This window comes from Berghia stephanieae, chromosome 9 (assembly GCF_034508935.2).
Source record: "Berghia stephanieae isolate SIO BIC M18660-M18661 chromosome 9, UCSD_Bste_1.3, whole genome shotgun sequence".
Classification (NCBI taxonomy): Eukaryota; Metazoa; Mollusca; class Gastropoda; order Nudibranchia; family Aeolidiidae; genus Berghia; species Berghia stephanieae.
The window spans coordinates 6,108,619-6,123,618 of NC_088368.1; the positions used below are offsets into that span (position 1 = coordinate 6,108,619).

Below are 15,000 nucleotides of genomic sequence, written 5' to 3' on the forward strand. Positions count from 1 at the left end.
ATCATTATCATTATCATCAGCACGACCACCAGCACGACCACACCCACACACACACACACACACACACACACACACACACACACACGCAAACAAACAATAGCTTGTCGTACACCAATCAATACCCACATCTAAATGAGCATTTTAACAATAACATCTTCCACACAAACGCTCAACATTTTTTTCATCAAATTATATTATGACGCAGCAAGTATAAAACGTAGGTAGCAAATTGAAATGCATTGTTACCCACAGTATACAATATAATGTTATAATAATAATAATAATAATAATAATAATAATAATAATAATAATAATAATAATAATAATAATAATAATAATAATAATAATAATAATAATAATAATAATAATAAATAATAATAATAATAATAATTATAATAGATCTTTATTGTCCATAAATATGGCAATTTGTCATTTACTTACACTTGTTATAATGTTAAACGATAACTAAGATTGAACAGATATTTCACTCCTACTTATTTTCTCTCTCTCTCTCTCTCTCTCTCTCTCTCTCTCCCTCTCTCTCTCTCTCTCTCTCTCTCTCTCTCTCTCTCTCTCTTTCTTTCTTTCACACGTGCGATATACACAACATAAACATATTCATTTCGTTTTCAATTTGTTACGATTGTGGCAATTCGACACCAAAAATTATCACCATTATCAATTGGTCAGTTAATCTTACATTAAATAAATTAATCAGTTAATCAGTCAACGAATCAATCCTTGGTTTTTCTGTACCATATGAAATATTCAAAATTTTTATTGCTGATGGAACGAACGTTGATTTATACTTGTTAGTTCTACATTTAATCTGACAAAACCTTCTCCCAGATGGTAAAAGACTAAATTCATGGTATAAAATATGTTTTTTATTGTTGGTAATTGAGAATGCTTTCCTTTCAATTAAATACGATGTCTGTGTTGAATCATACTGATATAATATTATAAAAAACAAACGATTATAGGAAATGATATACCATGGATTATTGTGAAAAGCTCTATTGTGTTTGTTAAGTTATAAACAGACCTGCCAATCCTTCACAATCCAACGGTTTGAACAAAATGTCACAAAATATGAATTTCTTACCATGGATATAGATAGAATGAAGATGACGCCACTCGGGTCTCTGTTATTGTTCTTTTGCTATCTACGTTTATGAGTAATTCTCACTATACTGTATTAACCAGACTATAAACGACCAAGATTACACATTTTTGTGTGTTGGTCCGATATATATTCCGGATGGCGATGTTGTGAGTTTCGTCGCCAAGCGCACACTATCTATTTCCTTTTAAAAATTACTATCACATTTTCCACCAAACACATAGAGACAATATTCTAGCACAGTTGGAAAAATACAAATCCCATGTGCTCGGTGATGGAATGGGGAAGGGGGGAAATGAGGGCGTTAGTTTTCAATAATAATCCCAAAAAAATATTTTTCACCCTTTCCATCCCCCTTATTTACAACTGTGGAACATGGACACTAACAAAAAACGAAGAAGATAAACTAGATGCCTTCCATCGAAAACAGCTCAGGAGAATTCTAAATATCCACTAACCAACCAAAATAAGTAACACATCGCTGTACATAAAATGCGAAGAAACACCGCATTCGATTCAAATTTTGGAAACATGATGGAGACTATTTGGGCATATCTTAAGGAGAGACAGAAATATCCCAGCTAATAAGGCAATGGCGTTATTCTTTACACTAAGCAAACAAACACAAAGGCAGACCCATAACAAGCATATACACTACGATAAATAAAGACTACAAGCGCCTAGATGACGAACAAGAACTGAGATGCGAGAAGGATTTAGAACACCTGAGATCCATCGCAGCAGACCGTCATCAGTAAGTGGAAAGAACTCACCCAACAAATAAATCAGAGAAGCTGTCAAAGCGTCTCAGTCCGAAGATTAGGAGGCGATCGGCAATAAGTCAAGTAAGTCAAGTTTCACCCCCCACCCGTTACCCACCACCTTATTTCTCTTATCATTATCTTCATTTTTGAAAATCGGAATTTCAGAGACAATGGCATAATTACGAAAAGCAAGAGGGAAAATAAGAATGATTCCGCCAAAAATGGAAGGGTTGGCAGGTTTGAATATTATAATGTCTGTATTGAGTCATACTGATATCGCATAAAAGACAAACAATTGTAGGAAATTAGATATAGCAATAACGAAAGCTTCATGAATTCTAATTTTCCACACGCTGTGGTCTGTAATACACACGATGGTTATATCACGAAAAGTTTTGGGCTCAAAACCCTTCTTCATCAGACAACGATAACATAAAAAAAAAAAAACTTTTACGCGTGGCTCATCGGTATGTTTTTTGCTTCATTTTTTGAGTAAGGCTGTTTGTGACTATTCGGGTTTCAGATCCATACAGTAGAACAGGTTTCACATTGGAGCCAAATGTTCTAAGTTAAGTAGTTTCATGAAAGATAGCTCTTGCATGTCATAATATGGGCGAAAATGTGGCAAAACACTGCTGGGCTTTTCATATTCTGGCTTTGATATTTTCTTTCGTACCTCCATTTCACTAACTTTACCGACTAAGGGATAACCCACACCGGGGACCGACTCTGACGACCCGGTACTGCCGTCCTCTGCCGTCTCCCGGATAAAGACGTGGGACACGGACAAAATTATACTAAGAATAAAGAGAAGAGCCGCTAGACCTACCCCATACCAATCTCGAAAAAAAAGGCAGAGTACGCCGGGTGCTTGGTATGGGTAGGTCTAGCAGCTCTGTGCCCGACGTCTTTATCCGGAATACGGCAGAGGACAGCAGTGCCGAGTCGTCAGAGTCAGTCTCCGGTGTGGGTTAGCCCTAAGTATGTGAAGTCATTTACATCTTGAACTGGAGATCCTAATATTATGCGGATTTGAGTTTTTTTGTTGGTTGTTAATTTTCACCACCTTTGTTATTTCATCATTTATTTTGAACCCAGCATTTTTTGCTCTTTCTGACGGAAAGTACTTTGCGACAGCCTTGCGTCCTATCCAAGTGGTAGGAAGTAATTGCTATTGTCCGTTTCACGCTATAGAAATTGGGATAAACTCCGGCTCTATGAGCCTAATGGCTCTGACGGACTACTTTTTTGGTATCAGTTTATATATATTAGTATAATGGAGCTAAGCCACAAACACTGTAGCTATGTAGATTTAAAAAACTAAGAAATCCAAGAACAGTCAAATTTAAATTGTTCTCGGGGAACTAAAGCTGGAAAAAGTAGTAGCTATATGACAAGCAATAGATGTTTTGTTTCTTCACAATCTCAATTAAAACACTATTTTTAAAAACTCTCTCGTTACCGATCATTTTCAGTATTTTCTCAAAATGGCAGACATACCCAGCAGAAAACTGATTTTTAAAACTCAAATAAGCTATCTACAAAACAACTTTATATTCTTATTAATTAAACAAAGATTATTCTTCAAAGTCTGTGATGAACAAAATAAATCTGAATAAGAAAAAAATGTTTAATATTGTGTCGTAACAGATGTGACGATTTTGCTGCAGGTGTTAAGGAGATGGTTAATGACGAAAAATTCGATGGTTGCCATCAAAATGACGACTTTCTCAACTTCCGGCCATTTTAAAACCCCTTAAATTAAATCTTAAATTTAGCTTTATATAGCGCAATATCCACTAAATGTGCTCAAAGCGCTTTACAGGGGGTCTCTGGTCAACAGCAACATTTACATGTAGGACTGGACATGACGCCTGCTAGGCGATATTACAATTTTTCGGACAAGGACAACGCTCTTAACGGCCAGGTACTAATTTTACACTTGAGTACGGTGAAAGAATGTGAGTAAAGAGCCTTTTCCAAGGACTCAACTATGCTCCGAGGGCGAGGCTCGAATCCAGGACCTTCCGATCCGAAAACGAGGGTCATACCACTAGACCACATAGCCGCACGATCCCTTCTATCAGCTGCACCACAATAAATAACTCAAGAAATCAGAAAGCGCAAAGAGGGAAGAAATGAGGCCAATGAAGTTATTTTTAAGAAGTCGATATTCCAAATTAATAGATTCCAGGTCACTCTTCTAGATCAAGAATCAATCCTAGCACGAGTGACCTCCCCCATGTGGTGTCCGTGGTTCCGCAACTGAGAGGGTCAATAATAGCCTAAACGCCAAGCCAGCGTGTCGTAAAAAGCGACTAATGGTGTGTGACTCCCCCTTTTTTGTGTCACATGGTCCTCCAGGTTGGGGGTTGTCGAAGGGTTAACACCCCTTTCCGTAAAACTCAAACCGTTACAGAAACGCAGACGGACACATCAAATCCTTTTTTTTAAAGCTTGGGCGACCGAAGAGTTTCTGCAATGACAGAATTTATGAAGGACAACAGACAAAGCCAAAAGGAACATGGAGAAGAATTAAAGAAGCTGATATACAGAGAAGTGATAAGACATGGAATGAGATTTAAAAAAAAGTTAGCTCAGGATAGAAAAGGGTGGAGACTGTTTGTCTGTGGCCTATACCCTGACCCAGAGTGAAAATGGCAATGATGATGATGATGACGAATGACCTAATAATTCAGATAGAAGCTAAACATTCTAGATTTAGATGTAGATTGTTATAATGTTCGATAGATTCGCTTTTTGACATCTGGTTCAATTCGCCTAACACCGATTTGAGGCAGTAGGTAACAATTGACAGTTTTATCTAAGCAGAATTAAAGTACAATTATTCGCACCAAATTTCTATCCAGAAAAATTATATTGAACTACAGATGTTTGATAGGGTTCAACACTCGTGACGTCACTTCCCTCGTCATGACGCATGGTAACTTAGTAACTGGTTCTAAACTATCAGATCAACGGCGGACGCCCTTATGAAATACTTCTTCGACTTGCATAAAAGTGTATCCAGAGGAGAAAATCATTTTAAATCTGATCATGTTTTGACTTTTATACATTCTGATCACACGACATGTGAAAAAGTTCAAGCCAGCATGAAGAATAAAAAGTACAGATTTTATTTGTTTAGAACCAAGCTGCTCGTTGCTGGGCGGACGTGACATCAGACTATTGAATCCTATTCGTGTAGCTTATCAAAGTATCCTCCTGATAATTGGTCTTTCTAATCGGTCATTTTGAACGTACACCGGTCACCCCCTAGCCTATTCGAAGATGAAGATGCTGCTGTTGCTGCTACTGCTGTTAATAATGTTGTTAATGGTGGTGGTGGTGGTGGTGGTGGTGGTGGTGGTGGTGGTGGTGGTGGTGGTGGTGGTGGTGGTGGTGGTGGTGGTGGTGGTGATGATGATGAAGATGATGATGATGATGGTGATGATGGTGATCACTTTGATAATTATGAGGATGATGATGATGACGATGATGATGTTGATAATGGTGATGATGATGTTGATGATAATATAATGAAGGTGATGATGATAATGATGATGCTGTTGTTGTTGTTGTTGGTGATGATGATGATGATGATGATGATGATGATGATGATGATGATGATGATGATGATGATGATGAATGGGAAACCAGCCAAGAAAGCATGAGGCCAACTAAAAGCCCTGAAACGTGAAATGGACAAAGCCCTCAAGGATAGTGAAGATCATCTTGACTCTTTTACCCTGGAGGAGCTACTAGAGGCCTTGTCCCATCTGAAGGCAGGAAAAGCATCTGGACTGGATGGAATCACAACTGAGATGATTCAACACTTTGGCCCGAGAACCCTATCCTGGCTATTGGACCTCTTCAATGTATGCGCAAGGACAAACAGGCTGCCAAGTGCATGGAGGGAAGCAAGAGTAGTCGCCCTACTGAAACCGGGAAAGATCCAAAATCCAAGAAAAGCTATCGCCCGATCTCCCTCCTGTGCATCGCATACAAGCTATTTGAGCGAATGGTTATGTCCCGCATGTCACCCAGTCTAGACGAACAACTGTCTCCAGACCAGGCTGGATTCCGACCAGGACGGTCAACATGTGGTCAACTTCTAAACCTTACACAATTCATAGAAGATGGGTTTGAGACAAAACAGGTCACTGGCACAGTCTTCGTCGACCTCACTGCAGCCTATGACACAGTGAATCACAAGATCCTGCTCCTCAAAGTGGCTAAAATGATAAAGAATAAGAAAATTGTAAATATTATCCAGTCACTTCTCGAAAACAGGCGCTTCTTTGTTGAAATGGATGGCCGGAAGAGCAGGTAGCGCACCCAGAAGAATGGTCTTCCCCAAGGATCAGTGCTGGCTCCAACACTTTTCAACATATATACAAATGATCAGCCTGAGTTCCCAAATATCCGCCGATTCATATATGCTGATGACCTATGCCTCGCAACACAGGATGTGTCCTTCCAACCAATCGAGAGCAGACTGACAAATGCCCTGGACACCCTTACAAAGTACTACACTAAAAACTCGCTGAACGCCAACCCAGGGAAAACACAAGTGTGTGCATTTCACCTCAACAACCACCAAGCCCACAAAAAACTTAACATCAAGTGGAATGGCCAGACATTAGAGTACAACTACCACCCAGTGTACCTCGGAGTGACGCTTGATCGGACTCTGTCCTTCAGAGAACACGTGAGGAAGACCAAGGCAAAAGTGTCCACGCGTAATGCCCTCCTTGGAAAGCTGGCAAACATGAACTGGGGAACTGACCCTAAAACCCTAAGGACCACAGCATTGGCCCTCAGCTACTCAACTGCGGAGTACTGCTCAGCTGTATGGACCCGATCATGCCATGCCTCCAAGCTAGACCCCGAGCTCAACAACGCCTGTCGGATCATAACGGGCCAGCTGAGAGCAACACCATTACCACTGGTCTACCGTGCAGCAGGAATAGCCCCACCACACATCCGGAGGGAAACTCATGCCCAAATACAAAAATACAAACAGGAAATGGACCAGAGACACCCCCTTCATGACCACAATTGCCTCAAAAGCAGGCTCAAATCAAGGAAAAGCTTCCTCACAGTAGAGAGCCTTCAGCCAGACCACTCAGCATTCTTCCGCCTGGACAAATGGGTAGAATGGGACAAGACAGCAAACGATGCCCTCCAGCCCCCAACAGAAAAGCTCCCAGCAGGCACAGACCTCAAGAGAAAAGAATGGGTGGCGTTGAACAGATCTAGAGCAAAGGTGGGAAACACCGCCACCAACCTCTTTAAATGGAAAATCTCACCGGGCACTGAATGCCCATGCGGTCACCCCAGACCGACCATGGACCACATCCTGTCTGAATGCTCGCTGGGACCTCACTGCACCAATGCTGACCTGAGGGAATGCAACCAGACTGCCCGGGACTGGCTGACTCACTGGCGCGACAAGATATGAATGAATTAATGATGATGATGATGATGATGATGATGATGATGATGATGATGATGATGATGATGATGATGATGATGATGGTGATGATGATGATGATGATGGTGATGATGATGATGATGATGATGATGATGGTGATGATGATGATGATGATGATACTTACCCTATCTCCTAGCCGTTGGTACGTCTTGGATGGAGTACCACAAGTCGCATCTTTTGGATCTAATGTGAGAACTAATTTTCCAAAGTTAGCGGCATCAAAGCTGCTAGGGTTACAAGCAAGGAGAAGGTCGTTTTCGACGTCACTGCATACGTCATAACCCGCCATTGTGGGCGTGGCCAATAGACCGAGAAGAATAAGTATGGGAACGGTGATCAGGCGGTTAATGAATATTAATGAGGTAAGTTTACAATGGCATGATGGGATACGACTGCTCGAGCACTGCTGAAGGAGATCGTGATGTTTTGTTTTTTGTTGGAAATGTTGATGTGTTGTCCATTGATGCATTCCTCTTTTATGATGTTTCTGTTCATGCTGGTGTAGATTCTCTTGCTTCTGTTGTTCTTGATGACATTGGAGCTGCTGCTGCTTTTGAGCGTGCTTGAGCCGGTTTTCATTTAATGGGCTGAAACTCTTCTCAAATTGAGCCAGATGAGATTCGTTGTTGATAATATTTTGCATATTATTGTTGTTGTTCACCAGTGGTTGGCGATTTTCTTGCTTTACGTTCCTTTGTTTCGTATATTTGAACTGATTAGGACGACAATGCATTTCTGAAAATTCGTTGTTTCTGTTGTTGATTTTGTCGTCGTTTATATTCTTGTTGTTGTTGTCATCTTCCAACATACACATTCCTCCGTTTCGTTTCATTTTTTCGTTGATATTATCCATTTTAAAAGGTTCTTGATTATTTCCGGTTTTGATATCAGTCGATACTGATTGAACGACGTTTTTCAGTGTTATATCAGTATCAGGAAAAATGTCATATACGAATGAATATGAATTATAATCCGTTTCTGCATTATCAAATGACAGCTCCTTGGTGGTTTCTTGGTAACAGCCGCTACTCTTATTAATAAAAGTATTATACATAGCTGTCACAAACGTCCGTTCTGTAGCAGTTTTTCTGGTTTCGGTTTTGTAATGATTTTTAAAATCCGCTTTGATGATGTGCTGTGGATTTCGCATGATGCTTTCAGTGTCAGATTCCACTCGAGAGTAGCGATTTTTTATTTGGGTATGTCTTTCATAATCGACCAAGAACTACACACCTTGTACACTTTTTTTTGGTGTAATGAACTTTTATCTCATGAGGTTCATAAAGATGCTCGGAATGTCCTTGTCAAGTATCCTGGGTTTTTATATGTTTGCCAGTTGTGTGTAATAATATCTGGGGAATAAAATAAGAAATGGAGTAAACTGACTGTCTGAGTGCGTAAACATTTTATAAAATTGTGTGCATAAAATCATGCTTTTACTTTGTGGGGTTTTTGTTGTTATTATGTTGATGTTTTTGTTGTTTTTTGGCCTAAGAGAGTTTTTAGCTGGAAAAAATGTTATTGTAATGTTGCTGATTCTTTTCCTTTTTTTTTTCGTTTGTTCAAAGCTATTATTTTCATTTTTGTTTCAACCAAGATATTTTGAGGTCGTTAAAACAATGTCCGCATAAGGGCCAAACAACATCATAATCAAAATATGCCCTTATCTTCCGGATAAAGACGTCGGGCATAGACAAATTACTAAGAATAGATAGAAGAGCCGCTAGACCTACCCATACCAAGCACCCGACGTCCTCTGCCGTTTTTTTTCGACCTATTCGTACGTCGGGGTAATTTTGTTATTCCATGACAATAAATAGTAAAACAAAGAATTATCCCTATTCGTACGTCGGGGGTAATTTTGTTATTCCATGACAATAAGTAGTAAAATAAAGAACTATCCCTATTCGTACGTCGGGGTAATTTTGTTAATCCAGGACAATAAATAGTAAAACAAAGAACTATCCCTATTCGTACGTCGGGGTAATTTTGTTATTCCATGACAATAAATAGTAAAACAAAGAACTATCCCTATTCGTACGTCGGGGTAATTTTGTTAATCCAGGACAATAAATAGTAAAACAAAGAACTATCCCTATTCGTACGTCGGGGTAATTTGTTATTCCATGACAATAAATAGTAAAACAAAGAACTATCCCTATTCGTACGTCGGGGTAATTTTGTTATTCCATGACAATAAATAATAAAAGAACTATCCCTATTCGTACGTCGGGGTAATTTTGTTATTCCATGACAATAAATAATAAAAGAACTATCCCTATTCGTACGTCGGGGTAATTTTGTTACTCCATACCAATATACTAGTAACATTTTTAAAAATACTGTAAGACGACTTTTCATGAACGTCTTACCAAAGTCGTTACTTGTTACTTTCAGACTTAAATAAATCTGTTACATGAAACGTATGAATATAACTAATCGTTCACTAATCTGTCCACCGTTATCAATAAAGAATATTTATATAATTAGTAATTGACTTGGATGTAGTCCCAGTTTTACCTCCCCCCCCCCCTAAGAATCCCATAACATATTAACTCTTCTCTCCTCACTAGCCATTTTAAGAATTTTCACCAAATACTTGCACACACCCAACACAAAAATAGTAGTTTCTTACTCAACTAGAAAAGCAACAACTATACATTCTTTACATAAAGTTGTTCAGCAAAATGAGCTCTATAATACAGTGTCAAGTTTTTATAGTTATAACAAATTTTCTTTAAATTTTGTGATGTGCAAAAGATCAAATTTGTTGGTTGCATCGTAACGAATGTGACGGTTTTCCGATGGTTCGTGGGGAGAGGGTTAATCTGGTTTGACGTCAGGAGGTATGAATCAGATGCTGAAAAGTGACTATTAAGTTTAAATGCAACCCACCGTATCAAAGCGGTAATTTAAAAAAAAAAGAAGAAAAAAAAACGAGCGTTTATATAGAGCAATATCTACTAAACGTGTTCAACGCGCTTTACAAGGCAGGGACCCCAGTCAGCAGCAACACTGGGCATACACGACGAGACATGACTGACGTCTGTTAGGCGCTAGTACATTTTGTAACGGATTTTTTTAATTACTTAGGGAATAAAAAATAAGGGAGTACTCATTTCATTTTATCTGTTCAATCGGAAGAATGCATATGTGTCAACACCAAAGAAAAAAACAAACAAAAACAAACCCCAAACAAACAATAAACATAAACAAAAACAAAACAAAACAACCCCCCCTCAAAAATAAATAAATAAATAAATAAAAAATAGCATAACATAGTTGTGTGAGCACCATTAGAAGCTGCTGCCTTTGTATTCGATTCGACGATATTTGTAACTGTACTGCTATATAACAAATAAAGAACTACTTTTTCCATTTGTATAGATTTGATAGGTCGATATTTCATAAATATATTACAAGATTACGTCAGAGCTCTGATGGACCATTGGCTGTCACCCACTTAACCCGTTGACTGGTCAGCTCATTTTTAAGTTTAATAAATTCATATTTGCTACAGTGGATGACATAGTCATTCGGATGGTGAAAAGGTTTGAACTAGAATATTGCCAAGTTTTATCCAAAATCAGTTCTTGTCATAAATTATTAAATCAACGCTTTTCTACATCTTCGGGAAATATCAAACCTTAATTTCACTTCTAAATATTTTTTACAGCTAGTCAAATTGAAAAGTTATGATATTGAGAAAAGTTGCTGGATACCTTTCCTATACGTCTGACCATAACTTCATGAAAAATCACCAGATTTACTTCGAATAAATATTAAAATGCTCCGGTGAGCAAATTCTTTCAGAAAATGCAAAAATTGCAAATCCACAATTTTCACCTTCCGACTAATTATATCATGCACTGACACATTTAGTTTTCAGGGTTACTTTTCTACACTTCTCTTACACTCAAGTAATGTCAAAATTAAAAGTTTGATCCGAGAGCCGTTCTTTTGTCCAGATTCATAATTTGCACGCACCTACAGACTACAATCGAAGGCCAGCGCAGAAGAGGGCGCCAAAGGAAGATGTGGCTGGACAATATAAAAGAATGGACAGATATATCGGTTCCGGAGATGCTACATAGGGCTAGCAACAGGCAGGCTTGGAGGAAGACTAACTTCTGCTTCACGCAAGTCCCCCCGACGACCATCCGGTCATGGGATTGAGTGAATGTGTGAGTGAGTGGCAGACTTCATTATTGTATCGATTTTGATCCGTCTCGATCTATGTGCGGCTATTTGGTCTAGTGGTATGACACTCGCTTTCGGATCGGAAGGTCCTGGGTTCGAGCCTCGCTCGGCGCATAGTTGAGTCGTTGGAAAAGGCTCTTTAATCACATTCTCTCACCGTACCCCGGTGTAAAATGAGTACCCGGCCGTTAACAACGTTGTCTCATTCGGAAACAATTGCAATATCGCCTACCAGGCGTCATGAATGTAGATTTCAACAATAAGATAGTATAACAATTAACATAGATGAACGTCTGTTTGTAATAGCCTTTATTTCCTTATATATAGTGTTTCAGAACCATTGGGCCTATGGAGCCGGAGTTTAATTCATCCCAGTTTCTATAGCGTGAAACAGACAATAACACTTGCTTGCTATCCTTTTGATAGAACGCTAGTCTATCGCAATGTACATTCAGCCAAATTTAACAGACTCAGATGGGTGGAGAGAGAGAGGGGGGGGGGGGGTCAGAAAAAAATCTCGACTGCACCCGGGATCGATCTTGGTCTCTTTGCGTATGACGCGAGTGCTCTACCAACTGAGCTAATGGGACCCAATAATTTCCTTATAGATAGTGTTAGATTTCATTTCCATGCAGCTTTATAATTTTGTATTCTTACATTTTCTTGGATATAAGAATAAATTGTTACATGTAATGCAACTTTTCGCCGAAATCGGTAACTTTTTTTTACCTTATGTCCTCTCTGTCTTTTATTTACCTCTCGGGTCAATATTGTAATTTCCGATACCGATATCGGTGGAAAATCGGATGATATTGACGTTGATATAAGTGTCGAAACGGTACGATAACGCTCTTTTGTCACAGTATCCGTTATTGATGGCAACAGATGCTACAGCAAAGTAAGGAACTCTCTCTCTCTCTCTCTCTCTCTCTCTCTCTCTCTCTCTCTCTCTCTCTCTCTATATATATATATATATATATATATATATATATATATATATATATATATATAGTATTTAATTATTGGTTCACCCATGACGAAGCCCCGGGCAGGGCGTGTCCCTAATTTAATTCGTGTGCAGTTAAAACTTTACATAATAGGGCATTGAGTTTGTTTAGCAGTGAGTGAATACATTTGTCATCTAATTCACTCCATTGATTGGCAACAGAATGTGACCCGCCGTCTCAAAACTGCTGTTTGTTTTTAAGTTTTTAAGGGTATTAAGAAGCTTGCAACACATTTAGGTCATATCAGCGCCAGTAAAAAGAATGAAAATTGGATAGTAAAAACATTCACGATGTACAATTAAAAGGGCTTGAAGGAAAAAAAAGTAAGACAAAGGGGAATTGTACAAATAGGGAACAAATGTAGATTCCAAGAGCACACTATCAGTGTACATAGTTTGAGATTACCGTCATGTTTCACCAAGATACTAACACAAGATCCCACTCAGAGGAATACACTCAAATGTTTACAAATGAAAAGTTTAAATAAATTAATAACAGTACATAACAGAGAGATGATTTACAAGGAAAAAATATAATCTCCCAATTCTATAACTTAATGTTGTTTTTTTGTTTTTTTTTTTAAGGGTTTTACGGCGCTTGCAAGACATTAAGGTCATATCAGCGCCAGTAAAAAGGAAGAAAATGGGATAGTAAAAAGTTCTAGAATTACAATTAAAGCACAAAAGAAAAGGTACGACATAGGGGAATTGGTTCAAATAGGGAACAGATGTAGATTCCAAGAGCACACCGTCAAAGTACTTAGTTTGAGATCACCTAAAAGTCTCATCCAGACACAAGCACAGGTCCATACTAAGAGGAATACACTCAAAGGTTTACAAATCATATAATATAATATGTAAACTAAACATAATACAATGCATAACAGAGAAATGATTTACAATGAAAAAATATCATCAAAACTATAACTATACAATCGACTGTTTCCCTCCCAGCCAAGGAACTCCGGCTAGGCCCAGGAAAAAACCATGTAATCTCATTCCAAGACAACGACAGGAAACAATTGGAAAATGGGTTGGGGAGATAGAAGACACAGCATGTACCTCCCTGCCCACTATGGGAGGTCAGGAACCCCACCCAGGACTATAACTATAGATAGTATGCAGATGACGTCACTCAGGCCTTTGTTATTGTTTTTGCCATCCGCGTTTGTGAGTTGTTCTCACTAAACTGTATTAACCAGACTATAAAAGTTCATGGTTACACAGAGTTTGTGTGTTGGTCCGTTATACTTCCGGATGGCAATGTTGTGAACTCCTTGGCCAAGCGCATTCTATCTATACATTCAACTGTTTACCTCCCAGCCAAGTAAGGACTCCGGCTAGGGTCATGACAAAACTTAGTAATCTCATTCCAAGACAAAGACAGAAAGTAATTGGAAAACAGATACAGGGTGATAGAAGAGGCAGTAAGTACCACCCTGCCCACTATGGGAGAGCAGGAACCCTACCCAGGAAGACTACTACTGTACTGTTTGTTTGTACTACTCGATACTAACAGTCGTTGTCAAGGAAATCTAAGTCAGGTCACTCAAGAGAACGCCATGATCTACAGAAGAAACGAAATTGACGTCATACAGCTCTTTGTTTTTGACTTTAGCTAGCCATTTTTATGAGTAATTTCCACTAATGTCTATCTTACTATAGATTGAACGAAGTTGACGTTACTCTGGTCTTTGTTATCGTTTTTTTACCATCCCTTTTTTATGAGTAATTTATATTCAACTGTGAATGAACCAGACTATAAACGTTCTAGATAAAAATAGATATAAATTTACTTTCATTGAAAACCCTCAGCGATTAAAGTTAAAGCAATACATAAAGCTGTGTAAGTACAATTTTTTATCCTTATAAATATACTCACACGCCAAAAAAAAAACAACAGAAACTTAAATCCCAGACTTAATAATGCCATTTGCGCGTGCATGCGCTGAATTATCCAATTTGAATAATAGAGCCACAATAAAAGTTTTCGTTAAAATCCCAAAGCAATTCTGCATTTGGATTGTGTACTCACTAGCTGAGCGTGCTTTTTGTTAAAAACAACATTCTGGATGAGCAGGTTTGATTTTATGAGTCAAAATACGATCTTATCGACTTTACCACGTGACACGACTAGGTGAGTTGTTTTCATTCTTCAAGACAACAAAATGGCAGAAACAATTGGGCGAGAAACTCATTGGAACTATAGATAGTATGCGCTTGGCTAAGAAGCTCATAACATTGCCATCCGGAAGTATAACGGACCAACACACAAACTCTGTGTAGCCATGAACTTTTATAGTCTGGTTAATACAGTTTAGTGAGAACAACTCACAAACGCGGATGGCAAAAACAATAACAAAGGCCTGAGTGACGTCATCTGCATACTATCTATAGATAGTATGCGCTT

At 38.6% G+C, this 15,000-nt stretch overlaps 1 protein-coding gene across 1 annotated transcript in view; it reads right to left on the minus strand.

Moving 5' to 3' along the window:
- Positions 1-15,000, minus strand: part of LOC144980305 (uncharacterized) — an 86,599-nt gene that overhangs the window by 51,849 nt on the left and 19,750 nt on the right. The window contains exon 3 of the mRNA XM_078927962.1: positions 7,509-8,736. Coding sequence (XP_078784088.1) covers positions 7,509-8,534 — 1,026 coding nt within the window. The 5' untranslated portion in view covers positions 8,535-8,736. The remainder of the gene's footprint in view (positions 1-7,508; positions 8,737-15,000) is intronic.